The sequence below is a fragment of the Pelophylax lessonae genome (assembly GCF_965119305.1).
Source record: "Pelophylax lessonae genome assembly, chromosome: 6".
NCBI classification, from domain to species: Eukaryota; Metazoa; Chordata; class Amphibia; order Anura; family Ranidae; genus Pelophylax; species Pelophylax lessonae.
This window is the reverse complement of record NC_138773.1, coordinates 171,512,852-171,534,149: the sequence shown is the minus strand read 5'-3', so window position 1 is coordinate 171,534,149 and position 21,298 is coordinate 171,512,852. Positions and strand designations below refer to the sequence as shown.

The window sequence follows — 21,298 nt, the reverse complement described above, 5'->3', positions numbered from 1 at the left end:
CCTCCTCTGCACTTAAAAGCATTAAAAAAAAACAAGTTTGGCTGTTTTGAATGCTGTCATTTCTTTTTAATCTGGTGCCAGTACCCGGAAGCGATGTCATGACATCACTTCCGTTTTTTTTCATGGAGACCCGATCAGACCCGAATGCGGGTTTGATCGGGTCTTCGGTGGCCATGCAGGCTGGTTGCCCGGGTCTCCCAGTGGGATGGCGAGCCGCGGAAGGCGGCGGGAGGGGGGACGTCCCCTCCCGCTCCTTGTAATGACAGCCGAGCGACTTCTCAGCTACATTGGTTGTCATTGCAAGACAGCCGACCGTCGGCTATGGACGCCAGGATCGGGGGTGATGCCTCTAGCTGCAAGCATCACTCCGGTACAATCACTTTCTGAAATATCTGTAATATCGGCCACCTTGGTGGCCGATTCCGATATATCAGGGAAAGTGCATAGCGGCCCTCGATAAATCGGCTTTGCCGGTAATCGGTCGATCCCTACACATTTGTCCGATAATTTCATCGTGTGCACCAGGCATTAGACACTTTCCAATAGCAATGGGCTCAGGCGTGTTCGGGATCCTACTCCCAACCTACCTGCCCGATCCCACCAGGAAGCCGACACTGCACACTTCTAATCACAGGCATTGGGACATTTTCCAGTCTGTGCAGCTGAGGTTCGGGAAATGACTCACTGCCTGTGATTAGCAGTGTCAGCTTCCTGGCAGGATCGGGCAGGTGGGTTGGGAGTGACTAGGATCCCGAAAACGTCTGAGCCCATCTCTACTTTCCAATATAAGGAGTCTTCTAACTGAAGACTAGTAGTAAGCTTAATAAAGCCACTGGAAGCCATATTATGTACTGGACCAGCCACTTGTACAGTGATGTTTACTAGGTAAAGTAGCATCCCATATTTGAATGAAGTCATTTACATTTCAGTATGTCCCTTCCTTTTTGAAATTCGTTTTAGATTACTACTCTTAGATGATGGTAGTAGAGGTGTGTGAAATGTGATACTGAGCTTGGACCTCTTCCATGAAAAGGGCTTACAGTTTTATCTAAACAATCTCAGTTTCACCTTAGGGGAAAATCTATATAGTATAAACTGAAGATAAATCATTTCACTTATGTTTAACTAAATAACACTTTCTAAAGCTCACAACTTTTCAGTATTACAAACTAGAAGTTGAATGTCTGGCCTTTTCTTTTCTTGTTCATGTAATGTGGCATGTAATTGTGAAGTTTTATGTTCAAACAAACAATACTGGTTTGGCATTTGTTACGGTTTATATATTTCTGTTTTAAATATGTTACTTATGTCGAGCAGTGAAGATTTAGAATATTACATATATTATTTTCTGCAGATGAGACATGTTTGTTGTGGGTCAAAGTGACTGATAATCCTGAACAGCTTCCAGCTGATAATGATCATATGCTGACACCCTGTTTTCACTGCCTTTCAAAGGCATTTCACTGCTGCTAATAGCCATGTCCGTTCTGTTTCAATCTGCCAAAATAAATTGGTTTTCATTCAAGACCCTGACTTTCCTATGTCTAAATGTACCAACAAATTGGGAAAAATCAACAGCTAACACACATGTGCACAGATCCTTAAACCCTTTGATGAGATATTTTAACAGAAAGTGGTATTTAGGCTGTAAAAGTCAGTTCCCAAAGATTACCACCCAAGTTTTCTTTATTTGAATGTTAACTTCAGGCTGGAGTTAACAATGCATTTTTATTGAGGTGTCTATTGAGGAGAGCAGAAAAAGATGCCATTGAGCTGGTGATAACAGTAAAATAGCCATTTATTGTAAACAAAAAGTCCACACCTAAAAATTCAAGATCACTACACACAATAAAACAGAAAAGTAACAAACAGATCTTACCATTAAAAGGCTTTTCCTCCATACAACAAATATCAGCCCTGGCTTAAAAACAGGGCTCACCAGCTAGGAGGGGGGCACAAGATATACAGGAATCGAAAGATCACGGATAACTCTCACTACAGGGTCCAGGATAGGGTTGTCACCTCATCCCTTTAATCTAGGAAACATATGAATTACACAGGTTCTCAGGCTAATATAATGCACATAAGGCACTGAGTTTAATTACCACCCTTCTCAGCCACAGAACCTGTGTAAAGCCTCCTACACACGCAAGGAATTTCCGCCGACTGGTCGTTTGTCTTTTGTCCAGAGTGGTGTCTGTTGGTTGGAATGTGCTCTAGACTGCACACAAATTTTGTCGTCCGACAGAATTATACTTCAGAAGTGAAGTCATGTGTTGGATTGCTTTCTTTGTGTTCTTTCAGCTCTGAGCATGCCCAGTCTTGCTCATAAGATTTTTCCCTGTCGAAATCTGTACTGACTGCATGAAAATCGGACGTGTTTTGACGGTGGACAAAAATTTTATAGCCTGCACACCAGAATTTTTTCGGCCAAAAAGTCGGAGTCGGTTGTTGAGAGCACCATACTAACAAGCCGAAAATCGGCAGATCGGTCGTCGGATGAAAATTTCCGGCCGAATTTCGACTCGTGTGTACGAGACTTTAGTAATATATGTCCTGGTTATAAGGGATGAGGTGGTAACCCTAGTCCAGGAGCTACACCTCATTCACAATGTTGATCCAGAACCAACAGACCAGGTTACTCGCAGGTTGTCCCCTTCAGTCTCTGCCAGAGGTCCTCATATTACTTACAGTGGGAAAAAAGTATTTGATCTCCTGCTGATTTTGTACATTTGCCCACTGACAAAAAAATAATCAGTCTATAATTTTAATGGTAGGTTTATTTTAATAGTGAGAGACAACATAACAACAAAAAAATCCAGAAAAATGTTATAAATTGATTTGCATTTTAATGAGTGAAATAGGTATTTGACTCCTTTGCAAAACATGACTTCTCCCCCTTTTGCTCCCTCCACATATTTTCTATTGGATTATGGTCTGGAGGCTGACTAGGCCACTCCAGGACCTTAATGTGGTGCTTCCAGAGCCACTTCTTTGTTGGCTTGGTCATGTGTTTCAGGTCATTGTCATGCTGGAATACCCATCCAAGACCCATTTTTAATGCCCTGGCTGAGGGAAGGAGGTTCTCCCCCAAGATTGGATGGTACATGGCCCCGTCCATCGTCCCTTTGATGCGGTGAAGTTTTCCTGTCCCTTTAGCAGAAAAACACCCCCAAAGCATAATGTTTCCACCTCCATGTTTGACGGTGGGGGTGGTGTTCTTGGGGTCATAGACAACATACCTCCTCCTCCAAACATGGCGAGTTGAGTTAATGCCAAAGAGCTCCATTTCTCATTTTGGTCTCATCTGACCACAACACTTTCACCCAGTTCTTCTTTGAATAATTCAGACGTTTATTAGCAAACTTGAGACGGGCCTGTACATGTGCTTTCCTGAGCAGGGGGACCTTGCGGGCGCTGCAGGATTTCTGTCCTTCACAGCGTAGTGTGTTACCAATTGTTTTCTTGGTGACTATGGTCCCAGCTGCCTTGAGATCATTGGTAAGATTGTCCCGTGTAGTTCTTGGCTGATTCTTTACCGTTCTCATGATCATTGAAACTCCATGAGGTGAAATCTTGCATGGAGCCCCAGACTGAGGGAGATTGACAGTTATTTTGTGTTTCTTCCATTTGTGAATAATCGCACCAACTGTTGTCACCCTCTCACCAACCTTCTTGGCGATGGTCTTGTAGCCCATTCCAGCCTTGTGTAGGTCTACAATCTTGTCATTGACAGCTCTTTGGTCTTGGCCATGGTGGAGAGATTGGAATCTGATTGATTGACTGATTGCTACCGTGGACAGGTGTCTTTTATACTAGTAACAAGCTTGAGATTAGGAGCACTCCCTTTAAGAGTGCTCCTAATCTCAGCTCCTTACCTGTATAAAAGACACCTGGGAGCCAGAAATCTAGCTGATTGATAGGGAATCAAATACTTATTTCACTCATTAAAATGTAAATCAATTTATAACTTTTTTAAATGTGTTTTTCTCGATTTTTTGTTTATTTTTTGTTGTTAGTCAGTCGCTGTTAAAATAAACCTACCTTTAAAAGTATAGACTGATCAATTCTTTGTCAGTTGGCAAATGTACACACTCACAAGGGGATCAAATACTTTTTTCCCTCACTGTAGTTTTAATAAATGTAAAGTTGATTTTACAAAGATTGTATGGTCAGATTGTAATAATTATGGTGGGATGGGTGGCAGCATTGGAGATGGGATGGGACAAGTGGCAGTGGTGATGGGATGAGTGGCAACGGTAATGGGACAGGATAAGTGGCAGTGATGATGGGATGGGATGAGTGGCAGCGGTGATGGGATGGGATGATTGGCAGCAGGGATAGGATGAGTGGAAGGGGTGATGGGATGGGATGGTGGCAGCGGTGATGAGATTGAGATGGGATGGGTGGCAGCGGTGATGGGATGGGATAAGTGGCAGCTGTGGTGGAATGGAATGGGATGAGTAGCAGCGATGATGGGATGGGATGAGTGGCAGTGGTAGTGGGATGGGATGAGTGGCAGCAAGGGTGGGGTGGGATGAGTGGCAACCATGATGGGATGGGTGGCAGCAGGGATGAGATGATTGGCAGCAGTGATGGGATGAGTGGCAGCTGTGGTGGGATGGGATGAGTGGCAATGGTGGTAGGATGGGATGGGATGAGTGACAACAGAGATAAGATGGAAGAGGATCAGTGACAGCTGTGGTAAGATGAGATGAGTGGCAGCGGTGATGGGATGGGATGGTGGCAGCGGTGATGGGATGTGATGAGTAGCAGCTGTGGTGGAATGGGATTGGATGAGTGGCAGCAGTGGTAGAGGGATGAGAAGAGTGACAGCAGTGATGGGATGGGATGAGGTGAGTGGCAGAGGTGGTGGGGGGGGGGTGGCATCAGTGGCAGCTGTGGTGGAATTGGGTGGGATGAGTGGCAGCGATGATGGGATGGGATGAGTGGCAGTGGTAGTGGGACGGGATGGGATGAGTGGCAGCAGTGGTGGGATGGGATGGGATGAGTGGCAGAAAGGGTGGGGTAGGATGAGTGGCAGCGGTGATGGGATGGGTGGCAGCAGGGATAGGATGACTGGCAGCGGTGATGGGATGAGTGGCAGCTATGGTGGGATGGGATGAGTGTCAACAGTGGTAGGATGGGACGGGTGGCAAAGGTGATGAGATAGGAAAGGATCAGTGACAGCTGTGGTGGGATGGGATGAGTGGCAGCGGTGATGGGATGGAATGAGTGGCAGCGGTGATGGGATGGGAAGGTGGCAGCGGTGATGGGATGGTGGTAGCAGTGATGGGATGGGATGAGTGGCAGCTGCGGTGGAATGGGATGGGATGAGTGGCAGCGGTGGTAGAGGGATGGGATGAATGGCAGCAGTGATGGAATGGGATAAGATGAGTGGCAGCGGTGGTGGGGGGTGGCATTAGTGGCACATGTGGTGGGATGGGATGTGATGGGATGGCATGAGTGGCAGCAGGGATGGGATGGGATGAGTGGGAGCAGGGATTAGATGGGATGAGTGGCAGCAGGGATGTGATGGGATGAGTGGCAGCATGGATGGGATGGGATGAGTGGCAGCAGGGATGGGATGGGAGGAGTGGCAGCAGGGATGTAATGGGATAAGATGAGTGGCAGCAGGGATGGGATGGGATGAGTGGCAGTAGGGATGGGATGAGGGCAGCAGGGATGGGATGGGATGAGTGGCAGCCAGGATGGGATGGCATTAATGGCAGCAGGGATGGGATGAGATGAGTGGCAGCAGGGATGGGATGGGTGGAAGAAGGGATGGGGGAGGGGAGAATGGGATCAGTGGTAATGGGATGGGATAGAATAAGTGGCAGAGGCGATGGGGGAAAGGGATGAGATCAGCGGCAGTGCCACCCCCTCCTCCACAGGTCTCATCCCTATCCCACCCCCATCACCTCTACAGCAGGGGGGGGATAGGGAATGAAACCTGTGTTGGGGAAGGGGAGGGGGACTGGCAATTACTCACTTTGTCAGTCGATGGATTCCTTCTTGGTTTCTTCACATGCCTCCAGTAATGGCTCTGATAACATGGGGACTCCTCGCAGAGCTCCTCCCCAATTGGATGTCAGCTAGTCAGCTGACTTTTTCCTTCAGTTTCCTCCTCCCTACAGGCTACATGGCTTCCCTCTGGAGAGAAGGGGCAGTGATAGTGCTTAGCCTCCCCAGCAGCGAGCGAGCAGGCGGTGGCCGCCCCTACATCCCACAGTGGCAGAAAGGACAGCAGGCGGCCCCTCCATAGTGGCAGAATGGACGAGCGACTGCCTGCCCCCCTAGCTTCGGCCCTGGTGACACCCCTGACTGGTATGCGCTCTAGGCCAGCACCTACCTTGCCTATACGTGGTGCCGGCCCTGATCTCATGCTATGCACAACATGGGGAGATCTTTGAAATATAGGGCTAAGCAAAAGAAGAGCATGTCAGCAAAGAAAGAAGAGAGCAAAGTAAGCATGGACTCACCAAAAATGAACAATCAATGGATGCCTGGCCTAAAAAATTATAAATGATCCTGCAACATGCAGATAATTGGGTCCGAGTTTGATGTTCACAGCATGGATCCAACTTGTCTTGGATCAAAGGTTTGGATCTGTTAGCACACATTAGGCTGCTTAATAGCAACTGAAAATAATTTGAATGCCGCAGCATACCTGGGTAGAATATTGCTGTAACAGTTTGGCATGTTAAAAATAACCACTACAAAAAGGCAGATAAAATGGTTTCAGCAGCCAGATGAAGCCGTGGTAATGCCAGAAGAGACTTAAGCTCCATATAAGTTCCTTTTAGAATAACTTCCTTTTTTAATACAAAGTAGAATGGCTGATATCAACACTCCCCACTGCTATTCAAGGCTTATTGATACCTAACTGCTAATGCTCAGGAATTCAGAATCATATCATTTTGTGGCACAGTTTTCCTGTTTCAAAACCATTTTCTGTCCATTTTACTGGTCATTAACTCCTGAACACAAGCCAGCCAAGCATCAGGAAGTAATCTCATTAAGCATTACTACCTCAGGATAAAGTGACTATGAGAATAGTGCTTAATTCATTTTTTATAATTATTATCTAATAGCTCACAGGATGAAAAGAAGTTATTCGTGATTGGATTTGAAAAAAAACATTCATTTTTAAAGATATAATTGGTATTTCTCACTGTGATAATTGTCTGCAAATGGCTGAGCATTCCTTGGCAAACCCTTCCTGGTGTAGCAAACAAGGCTGTGAATTGACACAGCCTTTGAGACAGGAGAATAACACATTATGTGATGGGTTAAATGCCTTTGCTTAATTAACCTGAATATAGATTAGAAAATACAGTAACTCCCCTTGCAAAACCTTTCTTTACACTGTTCTGAAATTAGAAAAAAAATTGAAGTATTTATAGTATATATAGAAAATATTTACCCCTTTAAAATACTTACATTTTGTTGCTTTGCAGCCTGAAATGAAGACAGACACAGTTTTTGGTTTATCCAGCTGTATTTTCTAGTGCAAGTTATAACATCCAAATGAAAGATATACCAGTAACACCAACATGTCAGGGAAAAAAAAAAAAATAAACAAAATCACTGAGTTGAAAAAAGGATCACCCCCTTATGCCAGTATTTTGTTCTACCACCTTTTGCTTTAAATACATCCTTTGGTCTGTTGGGACATGTCTCTACTAACTTTGCACATCTAGACTTTGCAATATTTGCCCACTCTTCTTTGGAGAACTGCTAAAGTTCAGTTAAATTTGATGGTGACCAATTGTGGACTGCAGTCTTCAAGTCATTTCACAGATTTTCAATGGGTTTTAAGTCTGGGATCTTACTAGGCCATGCAAGGACATTAACTTTTTTCTCCTTCAACCCACTATGATATTTATGGTGCTTTGTGCTTTGGCTATTATGCATTACTTACAGATGGGGGTGTTGTTTAGTAGTACCTAATGCTGGCCATACACTAACCGAAAGATCATTCGAATATCTGTCATTTGGTCTGATCATCCGTTTTTCGTTCAGTTAATGGGCACAAATAGAAAATCATTTTTAACTTTTCAGAGCCGAAAAAAGTTTTGAAAATCCGCCGACCGAAGATAAACAAACGATAAATTGAAATGTTAATGTGTTTCTCAGCCGACCTGTTTGCACTAGGCATATGTGACAAACTGAAAGAAAAACTGATTAATTTTTGTCCATTGAACGATTTACTGTTCGAAATTCAGTCATTACATGATGGCACGATCGTCTGCTCTCACAGCCGATTTTTTGTTTTTCGAAAATGAGTTTGCCCAATATTTCGGCTAGTGCATGGCCAGCTTAAGTCCTACTACATTAATCACAGTGTTGTTATTCCTAATTGGATTCCTGGCCTTATATACTAGACCCTGAGGAACGCTGCACTATACCCAAAGACATAGAACTGTGTGGTCCATTAGCGGGCAATACCATCACCCATGTGAGTCAATGGGGGGCAGGATATGCCCATAATAAAATATAAAAGTATTCCTTGGCCCATCTTTAATCTATTTAACACTCCCCTGGTTAACAGATGGATACATTCTTTATACCTGTGTGAACAAGGAATTCCACCTTATTCATCTTGGTAAGAACGTATACCCTCTTCATCTCGAGTAAGTTGTGGGTATTAATTATTGCTTCATCTTTTGAGGCCTAGTTTATGCCCTCCAATTGAGCCTACAATGCATTCCTGGTTGTCTTCTGTAGGTCTGCCCCCATATCTGCCATATGGTCCGTGCCCACATCCAACGCCTTTGCCTCCACTTACCTATATTCTATTAGTATCTACCTATCTATGTGAGTAGAATTTAAAGAATAATGTTTGATGTAATATCTATATGGTACTTATTGTTAATATGTATAAGCAGTACATTGATTCTATGTTTTTTTTATCCATTTGGAAACTTTGCTGAAACGCTCCTGAGGAAGCACTTTTTAAGCACGAAACTAGTTGAGCAGGATTGAATCATCCTATGTGGCAATAACCCCCAACTGAATGTTACCATATTGAGCATTCATGATTGTCATGCGTTACAAGAGTCAATGTCAGGGAATCTAGCAAACCTTATGGGGGAAACTGCTAATATATGTGATTACTATTAATGTTTGTACAATTTGATATGATTCAACTTTTTTATGATTTCCTAAATAAAGTATGTACACATTTTAAATAATTCGAGTGTTGGTGCCTGAAAAGTCAATTTTCTTTATCAACCCCGTTCGGGTTTGCATCTATGTCCATAAATGCTATGGCACCCTGTTAATCCCTCCAACCAGCAGCTACCACACAATAATTTTGCAAGCCTGATGATGACATTACAGGAAATAATACAAGCTGGTTGCAAGAAAAAAAGTTCAAACAAATAATGCAGGGGAAGGCGGTTTGGGCTTAAATGTTAGTCATGTGTATACAAATCCTTTCGTGTCGGTTCACATTGGTGCAATGCGGGAACCCTGCGAATCCACTGCGGGTTCCCACATCACACCCAACTTGCAGGCAGTTCACACTGCCATTTGCGAATTGCTGGGGGTGTCAATACAAAGTTAACGACACCCCAGATTAGTTCACATATCGCAGTGCGAACTGTCAGCTCAGACAGGAATCAGATCACATAGGTGTGAACACCAATGCGACCTGATTCTGGTGCAGACCAAAAAAAGGGTCCTGTGCCACTTTGGTCTGAATGCAATGCGAATTCAGCCATGCAATCAGCCATCGCATGTGATTTGCACAGCAGATTTGACATCCATCGCATAAATGTGAACCGGCACTAAAGCAGTTAGTTAGAGACACATTATAGTAGCTTAAGCTGTCTAAAATACCAAAACCAAATAAAGAAAGACATTAACATTGCAATAAGAACCCAAAATATGAGTTCATGGAAAATACACTCAACATTCCCTTTGAAAGAATATAATAGCTCCTTTTCTTCATTTTATATATACAAGTAGCAGAAGTTGATGGATTATAAATTTCACTAGCATACAACTCATCTTCTGCCTCCAGCCATAGTTGTTTTGAGGTTATGACAGAAGAACCATATGACTACATGGGTTATTTTGATTTATTCATGCAGTTTTTTTCATATGAGTTTTACTAATTTGCTTTAATGATGGAAAATAATGCTAAGGTTTGTTTCGGTTTTGGCATTTAAGATGAGCCAGTGTCTTGCCTTTGCACATTATGGCCCATTACATTACATATATATTATATATATTACTCATCTTTCATTCACCTGCCCACCATTGTTTACCCACTGTTGCAAAGAGAAAAAAGTGGTTCCTCCTGGGTAAAGAAATTTAACTTTCTTCTCAGGTGTTACCTAGAGTATGTCTTTGAATATTCTCATTTATCCAGGTCCTGGTATATCTAGTAGTAAGTCACATTCAACTGAACTTGTTCTTAAATGTTGAAGAAGTTTTGTAGCTTTTAACCTCTTCCCGACTGCCCCATGCATATATACTGCAGCACGTGATCCGGGACTTCTGGATCTGGGGCGCGCACACGCCACCGGCGACCCACTCCCACTGTGATTGGACACAGCGGAAGCCAATCAGTGGGTCCGGCAGATGCAATGTTCGCTCGGACAAGGCTAACCACTGTTTTATGACAAGGGAAGGCAGTGATCTTGTGTTTCTGCTAAGCAGGAACACAAATCTCTGCCTTCCTACAGAACAACCACCCCTCACACAGTCAGAAAGCACTCCCAGGGAACACAGTTTAATTGCCCCTGATGTTAGCCCCTTCCCAGCCAGAGTCATTAGTACAGTGGCAGTGCATATTTTTCAGCACTGATCACTGTAATAGTGTCACTGGTCCCCAAAAAAGGGTCAAAAGTGTCAGTTAGGCATCCAATTTGTCTGCCACAATATTGCAGTCCCCTATAAGTCGCTGATCGCCGACATTAGTAGTAAAAAAAAAAAAATAAGAATAAAATTGTCCCACAGTTTGGAGATGCTCTAACTTTTACGCAAACCAATCAATACACCCTTATTGGGATTTTTTTTTACCAAAAATATGTAGCAGAATACATATTGGCCTACATTAATGAAAAATTTGATTGTTTACAGTTTTTTATTGGGTATTTTTTATAGCAGAAAGTAAAAAACATAGTTTTTTTTCAAAGTTGTCATTGTTTTTGTTGATAGCGCAAAAAATAAAAACCGCAGTGGTGATCAAGAACCACCAAAAGAAACCTCTATTTGTGGGAAAAAAAGAACACACATTTTATTTGGGTACAGCATCACAGGATGGTGCAATTGTCAGGTAAATAACGCAGTGCCGTATTGCAAAAAATGGCCTGGTCATAAAGGGGGTAAACCCTTCCGGGGCTGAAGTGGTTCCAATAAGTTGCAGTAAGAGCCGGTTCACACTGGGGCGACTTGTCAGGCGACCTGGTCGCCTGACAAGTCGCCGCAGGTCGCCTGCCATAGATTAGCACAGGACCCGTTCTAATAGGAGCGACACAAGTCGCTCCGACTTAGAAAAAGGGTCCTGAGCTACTTTGGGGCGACCTGGAGTGACCTGCATTGACTTCAATGATATCGGGTCGCGCCTGTGTGAACCGGCTCTCAGACAACTTGTTAGCATGTAAGAGGCCATCTACATCAAAACAGAAAAACCATCACTAAACAGGGGTGGGGCAACACCATCTGTCTTGCACATGTAAAGCAGTTTTAACATCTCTACCCTGGTGCTCTGACAGCAACACACCAAGGATGGGATGATGTAACTAGAACGGGGTGGTTCCACAATTTTCACACCTCCCATCCTGAGAAGAAAAAAAAAAAACAAAGCTCAAATGCCTGTAAAAGCAGCTTTTTTTTATCTCAAGTGTGCATTAGGGTCTCACAGAACAAGTCCAATTGAATGTCAGTAACTACTACTTGGTTTAGCTGGAGCATACGAACAAGGGTGTAAATTGTTAGCTATGCAAATCACTGAGGCAGGTGTTAACTAGAAATATATAAAAGTAATGTGAAAGTGCTGATGGTCACTATTTTAGGATAATACTGTAATTTGCTGATGAGTGGCATTGCAGACCCACACCTCAGAGAGAGAATACCCTAGTTAACCACTTAAGCCCCGGAGGATTTGGCTGCTCAAAGACCAGGCCCTATTTTGCGATTCAGCACTGCATGACTTTAACGGACAATTGCACGGTCGTGCAATGCTGTACCCAAATGAAATTGACGTCCTTTTTTTTCCCACAAATAGAGCTTTCTTTTGGTGGTATTTGATCACCTGTGCAATTTTTATATTTTGCGCTATAAACAAAAAAAGAGTGACAATTTTGGAAAAATAACAATATTTTTTAAAATTTTTTATATGAAATTCTCAAAAAAAAATGTAAAAATCAAAAATTTTTCAACATTTTAGGCCAATTTTGTTTCTGCTATATAATTTTGGTAAAAAAAATCACAATGAGCGTATTTTGATTGGTTTGCGCAAAAGTTATTGTGTTTACTAACTACGGGAAAGATTTATGTCATTATTGTTTTTTTTTTTTTAACTAGTAATGGCGGCATCTGTGATTTTTTTTTTTTGCAGGACTGTGACATTGCGGTGGACAGATCGGATCCCTGACTGACATTTTTGGGGGTACCAGTGACATTACTACAGTAATCAGTGCTATAAATTTGCACTGTTACTGTAAAAATGACACTGGCAGGGAAGGGGTTAACTTTATTGGTGATCAAGGGGTTAAGTGTGTCCCTAGGGGCGTGATTCTAACTGTTAGGGGGCGTGGCTAGTGAACTAATCACAGAGACATACGATCCTACATAGCAGGATCGCATAGCCTCTGTCATTACTTCAGGGAGAATGACAGATGGCTGTGTTTACATCAGCCGTCTGTCTTTCTCCCTCTCCTACGGGAGACCGCGAGTGGCCGGCTGACATCGGTCACACGCGCGGGCTAGGCAGGGAACGAGCAGGGGCCGGTGCCCCTACAGCCTCATGGGCGAGCAACGTACCCCTACGTCACTTTGCCCAGGAGAGACTGACCGCCGCAGTAAATAGTCGTGCGGCAGTCGGCAAGTGGTTAAGATGGACTGTAGAAGCCATTTAGAATGTGTCATTATTACACATTAAAAAAAGATTTGTGGTGTTTTACTTTTTTTCCACTATTCCTTTACCATAAGCTAGAAAAATAAAGGGATTAGTACATGAAGCATTGTTGGTACTTTTATTAGTATATGGAATAGCAAGTGTCCTGGAAAGAGAAAATTCAGCACATTGGAAGTATGACCCAACCCTTAAAAGAGAAGTATGGCTTTTGGGGGTTTTCCCCAGTTAAACTTACCTAGGTGGATGCAGCATTGGTCTGATGCTGTATCTGTCCCGCTACACTAAGAACTGAGCGATCAAACACCGCCGATCGCTCGGTTCTGACAGCTCCCTGAGCAGAGAGTTGCTGACTGCCTGTCAGCAGCTCTCCGCTCTGCCTCCTCCTCGAGGAGAGAGAGGCTGAGCAGGGTGTAAGTCCAGACACCTGGCGCATCCCAACTTCCATTGTCGCGATGACGCGGTGCCTGGACCGATTCTGTGAATTCTGTGATGTCAGCACTGTGATTTCAGCCTGCTCTCTGCTGAAAATGGGTCACAGGAGTGCAAAACGAATTGCACTCCTGTGATCCACAGGAAAAGTACAGCCAAATGAGCTTTGGCTATACTTCTCCTGTAAGCCTGGTGCACACTATTCGTTTTTCCAAAAAACAAAAAAATAAAATGCGTTTTTAAACTAAGGCTTTAAATGGGTAAAATTCAAAAATCGTATAGTGTGATTGGATAACTCCCTGGATTAACATTCTACAATGTTGTTTACTGTATTTTATCAGTAGCCATTTATATTTTTTTGCTATTTATAATTTGTACATTTAGAAAAACACTCAGCCCTTTTATGAATTCCATTGAGTCAGATAAAGCCAGTTCCCGTTGAAGATCTTCCCACATTCAAATAGCCCTTACAGTAAATAGTCCTTTTTGTATGTGGGAGTTAAACCTCTTTTCCACCAGTCACAAAAATTCAATAATTATTTATGAATAGTTTTGAAATTACAGGAAATACAGACCTAAATAAAACTTGTACAAAAATTTTGAAGCTGTCATTGTTGACTTCTAATCAAAATACAAGTTCTTGTGTGTGCTGATCCAATGGCTTCAGGAATTACTAAGACATTGAGGTTGATTTATTAAGGTAAATAGATTGTTTCCTTTGCAAGAGAAAAAGAATGCCAAATCACGTGCAAGGACATTTAAAAAAACAGCCCTTTGCTTGCACATGATTTGTTGATGAAAGTCAGAAGAGCTTCATCTCAGTCACTCATTTATATTACATCAATCCCTTTGACTCTTTGACTATCCAGATCTGCATGCTTATTTTAGGCAAGTGCACCAAAAATTAAGATAAGAGACAGCCATGCAACTAGCATTTTCAAAAGCAATGGCAGCCTACATGTGTGTGTGTGTGTGTGTGTGTGTATATATATATATATATATATATATATATATATATATATATACAGCCCTTAAAAATTATACTCGCCTGCTCGCATTTTGCAAGTGAAATGATGAGGAGGGCGAGTAAGAACAGGGCTGTACTGTAGGGGGAATATGCAGATCCTCTGTTCAGCCTGCCTACCCTGTCACAAGGCTCTGCCTTCTCCCACCTCTCTCTCTCTCTCTCCCTGTGCCCGCCCACATACTCAGTACAGCCCGTGTGTGCTGTATGTGAAGGAGATGTGTGGGCGGGAAAGTTTCATTAGCAGCCAGCAGCTACATGGTGAACATCTCTGACTGAGTGAGTAAGATGAGCACTGTGCCTGGACTTACTCCTCCCTACCCTGTCACCCCGCCCCCCTCTGTCCCTGTCATTACCCCCCTCTGTCCCTGTCATCACCCCCCTCTGTCCCTGTCATCTTCCCCCCTCTGTCCCTGTCACCCCCCTCCACCTCCCCCCTCTGTCCCTGTCATCACCCCTCTCTGTCCCTGTCACCCCCCCGTCCCTGTCACCTCCCCCCTCTGTCCCTGTCACCCCCCTTTACCTCCCCCCTCTGTCCCTGTCATCCTCCCCTGTCCCTGTCACCACCCCCCCTCTGTCCCTGTCACCCCCCTCTGTCCCTGTCATCCCCCCTGTCCCTGTCACCTCTTGTCTCTCCCTGTCCCCCCCGTCCCTGTCACCCTCCCTGTCCCTGTCATCTTCCCCCCTCTGTCCCTGTCATCTTCCCCTGTCTGTCCCTGTCACCCCCCTCTGTCCCTGTCACCCCCCCCCCTGTCCCTGTCACCCCCTCTCACTCTCCCTGTCACCCCCTCTCTATCTCGCTCTCTCTCCCTGTCACCCCCTCTCTATCTCTCTCTCTGTCCCTGTGCCCGCCCACACACTCAGTACAGCCCGTGCGTGCTGTATGTGAAGGAGATGTGTGGGCGGGAAAGTTTCATTAGCAGCCAGCAGCTACATGGTTAACAATGAACATCTCTGACTGAGTGAGTAAGATGAGCACTGTGCCTGGACTTACTCCTCCCTACCCTGTCAACCCCCCTGTCCCTGTCATTACCCCCCTCTGTCCCTGTCATCACCCCCTCTGTCCCTGTCATCTTCCCCCCTCTGTCCCTGTCACCCCCCTCCACCTCCCCCCTCTGTCCCTGTCATCACCCCTCTCTGTCCCTGTCACCCCCCCTGTCCCTGTCACCTACCCCTCTGTCCCTGTCACCCCCCTTTACCTCCCCCCTCTGTCCCTGTCATCCCCTCTGTCCCTGTCACCACCCCCCCTCTGTCCCTGTCACCCCCCTCTGTCCCTGTCATCCCCCCTGTCCCTGTCACCTCTTGTCTCTCCCTGTCACCCCCCCCCCGTCCCTGTCACCCCCCCTGTCCCTGCCATCTTCCGCCCTCTGTCCCTGTCATCGTCCCCTGTCTGTCCCTGTCACCCCCCTCTGTCCCTGTCACCCCCCTCTGTCCCTGTCACCCCCCCTGTCCCTGTCACCCCCTCTCACTCTCCCTGTCACCCCCTCTCTATCTCGCTCTCTCTCCCTGTCACCCCCTCTCTATCTCTCTCTCTGTCCCTGTGCCCGCCCACATACTCAGTACAGCCCGTGTGTGCTGTATGTGAAGGAGATGTGTGGGCGGGAAAGTTTCATTAGCAGCCAGCAGCTACATGGTGAACATCTCTGACTGAGTGAGTAAGATGAGCACTGTGCCTGGACTTACTCCTCCCTACCCTGTCACCCCGCCCCCCTCTGTCCCTGTCATTACCCCCCTCTGTCCCTGTCATCACCCCCCTCTGTCCCTGTCATCTTCCCCCCTCTGTCCCTGTCACCCCCCTCCACCTCCCCCCTCTGTCCCTGTCATCACCCCTCTCTGTCCCTGTCACCCCCCCGTCCCTGTCACCTCCCCCCTCTGTCCCTGTCACCCCCCTTTACCTCCCCCCTCTGTCCCTGTCATCCTCCCCTGTCCCTGTCACCACCCCCCCTCTGTCCCTGTCACCCCCCTCTGTCCCTGTCATCCCCCCTGTCCCTGTCACCTCTTGTCTCTCCCTGTCCCCCCCGTCCCTGTCACCCTCCCTGTCCCTGTCATCTTCCCCCCTCTGTCCCTGTCATCTTCCCCTGTCTGTCCCTGTCACCCCCCTCTGTCCCTGTCACCCCCCCCCCTGTCCCTGTCACCCCCTCTCACTCTCCCTGTCACCCCCTCTCTATCTCGCTCTCTCTCCCTGTCACCCCCTCTCTATCTCTCTCTCTGTCCCTGTGCCCGCCCACACACTCAGTACAGCCCGTGCGTGCTGTATGTGAAGGAGATGTGTGGGCGGGAAAGTTTCATTAGCAGCCAGCAGCTACATGGTTAACAATGAACATCTCTGACTGAGTGAGTAAGATGAGCACTGTGCCTGGACTTACTCCTCCCTACCCTGTCAACCCCCCTGTCCCTGTCATTACCCCCCTCTGTCCCTGTCATCACCCCCTCTGTCCCTGTCATCTTCCCCCCTCTGTCCCTGTCACCCCCCTCCACCTCCCCCCTCTGTCCCTGTCATCACCCCTCTCTGTCCCTGTCACCCCCCCTGTCCCTGTCACCTACCCCTCTGTCCCTGTCACCCCCCTTTACCTCCCCCCTCTGTCCCTGTCATCCCCTCTGTCCCTGTCACCACCCCCCCTCTGTCCCTGTCACCCCCCTCTGTCCCTGTCATCCCCCCTGTCCCTGTCACCTCTTGTCTCTCCCTGTCACCCCCCCCCCCCCGTCCCTGTCACCCCCCCTGTCCCTGCCATCTTCCGCCCTCTGTCCCTGTCATCGTCCCCTGTCTGTCCCTGTCACCCCCCTCTGTCCCTGTCACCCCCCTCTGTCCCTGTCACCCCCCCTGTCCCTGTCACCCCCTCTCACTCTCCCTGTCACCCCCTCTCTATCTCGCTCTCTCTCCCTGTCACCCCCTCTCTATCTCTCTCTCTGTCCCTGTGCCCGCCCACACACTCAGTACAGCCCGTGCGTGCTGTATGTGAAGGAGATGTGTGGGCGGGAAAGTTTCATTAGCAGCCAGCAGCTACATGGTTAACAATGAACATCTCTGACTGAGTGAGTAAGATGAGCACTGTGCCTGGACTTACTCCTCCCTACCCTGTCACCCCCCCTGTCCCTGTCATTACCCCCCTCTGTCCCTGTCATCACCCCCCTCTGTCCCTGTCATCTTCCCCCCTCTGTCCCTGTCACCCCCCTCTGTCCCTGTCACCCCCCTCCACCCCCCCCTCTGTCCCTGTCATCACCCCCTCTGTCCCGGTCACCTCCCCCCTCTGTCCATGTCACCCCCCCTCTGTCCATGTCACCCCCCCCCCTCTACCACCCCCCTCTGTCCCTGTCATCCCCCCTGTCTCTGTCACCACCCCCCTGTCCCTGTCACCCCCTGTCCCTGTCACCCCCCTCTGTCCCTGTCATCCCCCTGTCCCTGTCACCTCTTGTCTCTCCCTGTCACCCCCCCCTGTGTCCCTGTCATCTTCCCCCCTCTGTCCCTGTCATCTTCCCCTGTCTGTCCCTGTCACCCCCCTGTCCCTGTCACCCCCCGTCCCTGTCACTCCCTCTCACTTTCCCTGTCACCCCCTCTCTATCTCTCTCTCTCTCTTTGTCACCCCCTCTCTCTCCCTGTCACCCCCTCTCTATCTCTCTCTCTCTTTGTCACCCCCCTCTCCCTGTCACCCCCTCTCTCTCTCCCTCCGTGTCACCCCCCCTCTCCCCCCCTCTCTCCCTCCGTGTCACCCCCCCTCTCTCCCTCTGTGTCACCCCCCTCTCTCCCTCCGTTTTAACCCACCCTCTCTCCCTCCGTGTCACCCCCCCTCTCCCTCCGTGTCACCCCCCCTATCCCTCCATGTCACCCCTCCCTCTCTCTCTGTCACCCCCCTCTCTCCCTCTCTCCGTGTCAGCCCCCTTTCCCTCTCTCCATGTCAGACCCTTTGCCTCTCTCTGTGTCAGCCCCCTCTCTCTCCGCCCCCCCCCCTTTGCCTCTCTCCGTGTCACCCCCCTCTCTCTCCCTGTCACCCCTGCTCTCTCCCTGTCACCCCCTCTCTCTCTCAACCCCCCCTTGTCTCTCTCTGTCAAACCCTCTCTCTCTCTCTCTGTTGAACCCTCTCTCTCTCGGTTGTTGTTGTTGTTAATATTTATTTTTGCAACTTAATTCTGAATAAAACATTTAACAGTGTATTTTTATGAGATATTTTACGAGGGCGTGTTTAGGGACGGAGCAGGGTAGGGTTTGGGTGGGGCAACAAGTGGCGAGTAACTCTTAAGGCCTGGCTAGTAGCTCAGGACTTGAAATTTTGAGCCCTGTATATATATATATATATATATATATATATATATATATATACAGTATATATATATACATACATATATAAGAGAGTGGCCCTCACAGTTCTTGAGAGGTGAACACAGTGAACATTTTATTTTGACGTTTAGATGAGGCACAAGCTCATCTTCCTCAGGCTACAAGCTTTGCTGTGCACCTGGGCCCATTTTTCTCTGATATGTGTGCAGTGGCAACCACCTGAATAATATATATACAGTATCTCACAAAAGTTAGTCCCCCCCTCACATTTTTGTAAATATTTAAAAATTATAAAAAAAAAAAAAAAAAATTTCACCAGCGGTTTAGAAATGAATGGCTGTGTGTTGAGTTATTTTGAGGGGACAGCAAATTTACACTGTTATACAAGCTGTACACTCACTACTTTACATTGCAGCAAAGTGTAATTTCTTCAGTGTTGTCACATGTAAAGGTATAATAAAATATTTATAAAATTGTCAGGGGTGTACTCACTTTTGTGAGATACTATATATATATATATATATACGGTATATATATATGTGTATATGTATGTGTGTGTATATATATATATATATATATATATATATATATACACAATGTCTTATGTCTTTCTACAGTTTTCCTTTAAAACATACCATGCAAATGTATAGGCCAACTGGCAAGTGAACTGTAATTTCTGTATGTATTGTAAAATACATTCTTACCTGTAAAAGCTCATTACTCATCATTAATAAGTCTCATTTGATTATATGGTGATATTAGTAAAAGTAAATTCATTTTTGAAGAGGCAAAACTTTGCCTTTATCATGTCTTGATGACTAGTGTAACATTTAGATCAGCCATTTTTAACGTAATTTCAGTATTTACTATATAATTTGTGTTCCCAAGTTTGAATTATCTAAACTTTACTAATGTAATGCCTGTTTGTGTTTAGGAAGAAAATGAAATACCTGCAAGCGTCTTTGTGAAAGAACCAACACCGGTTCCAAGCATTACAGAAGGCACTGAAGAACCCACTGACCCGAACAAGTTACAGGAGGAGACCATGCAAACAATTGACCTATCTTCAGATGATGAAATTAATCACGATGAGGATGGCCATGATGACAGCACAGATGAAAAGCTAGAGCCCAGTAGAGCTGAGAAAATGAAGAGATCTAGTCTAAAGAAAGTAGATAGCCTGAAAAAAGCTTTTTCTCGTCAAAATATAGAAAAGAAAATGAGCAAGATTAGCACTAAAATTGTGTCACCAGAAAGAAGAGAAAAAATTAAAAAGTCCTTTACACCATCCCATAATAAAACTTCAAAAGGTTCAGCGCTCAAAGTTCCAATAGCCTTTAGTGTGAAGAAATCTAATGATGAGGAGGCACATACAGAGTCTGAAGAAAAAAAGGAAGCTGTGGAAGAACAAGATGAGAATGAGCAGAATGGCAGTCCAGAACATGAAAACACTTCTCCAACAGAGGATGTAAAGATGCATGAAGAAGTAAAGGTGACTAAAGATGCCACAGATAAAGAAGACAAAACCGAGGAAGTACAAGTGGTGAGGAAAAGTACAGAGTTGGCTATTGTTGAAGATGAAGAAGAGGATGAAATAGACCTTGAAACTGAGAATCCGTTTAGCCCTGAATATAAGCCAAAACCTGAGGAACTAGAAGAATCCTATGAAGCACCTACTAAGTCAACTGCTCTCCAAATAGACCAAAGTGCTTAAGTTGATTTTGATTTATAAGCCTTTCATTTTAAGTCATGGTTTATATGAAAATGAAAGGTGTTAAAAAAGTACAGGTGGTAATATGTTTTGATAAATAAAAGTCTTGTTTTAGATGGGAGCAATATATTTGAAAGAGAATGTTGCGTATAGATTTATCTCTAAGAAAGTCTTGTAAGTAGCTACCAATTTTTAATCTTATGTTAATTTTAATCCTAATATATTCACCTTGAGTTTATATCAAGTTAAACAGTGACTGCAATATTATCCTTTTACAATAATGCATTGTAGTTTTAAAGTTTGAAAGAACTTGTGGTAATTAATCATTAATGGTAATTAATTAATGCATTAAGAAGTGCACCACACATATTGACATTGTGAGATCAGAGAATTCACCGCTCTCAGGTATCAACTGGGAATCGGTCAGAGAATGAAGTGAGTATAGTGTGTGAATTGGAGTGGATAGTTTGTCCCTGCTTGTCTTCCACTTAAGTGACTTATGGGAACTTTGCCCTGAACCTTAATTTTCTCTCAACCAGCTACAATAAATCAGTTGGACATCTCCAGTGTCCATGAAGTTCATCATTCTTTAGTTTTGAAAAATTCTCAGAATTTGCAAAAGGTTTTGCCAGGATTAAGGATGCAGCTCTAAGGGTAAATTACGCACTACTCTCACTTCTCTCCCAAGTTTAATAATTTCCAAGTTAATAGCATTTAATTAGCCAAAAGTGTATGCAAGGTGCTATGTGTAATAGAGAACTGTAAAAC

The 21,298-nt window shown here is 45.4% G+C and overlaps 1 protein-coding gene across 1 annotated transcript in view; it reads left to right on the top strand.

The window, feature by feature from the left end:
* Window positions 1–21,016, top strand: part of CAVIN2 (caveolae associated protein 2) — a 70,431-nt gene extending 49,415 nt beyond the window's left edge. Inside the window, exon 2 of the mRNA XM_082262268.1 lies at window positions 19,754–21,016. Within this exon, the coding sequence (XP_082118394.1) occupies window positions 19,754–20,533 (780 nt within the window). The 3' untranslated portion in view covers window positions 20,534–21,016. The remainder of the gene's footprint in view (window positions 1–19,753) is intronic.
* The last annotated feature ends 282 nt before the right edge of the window (window positions 21,017–21,298 follow it).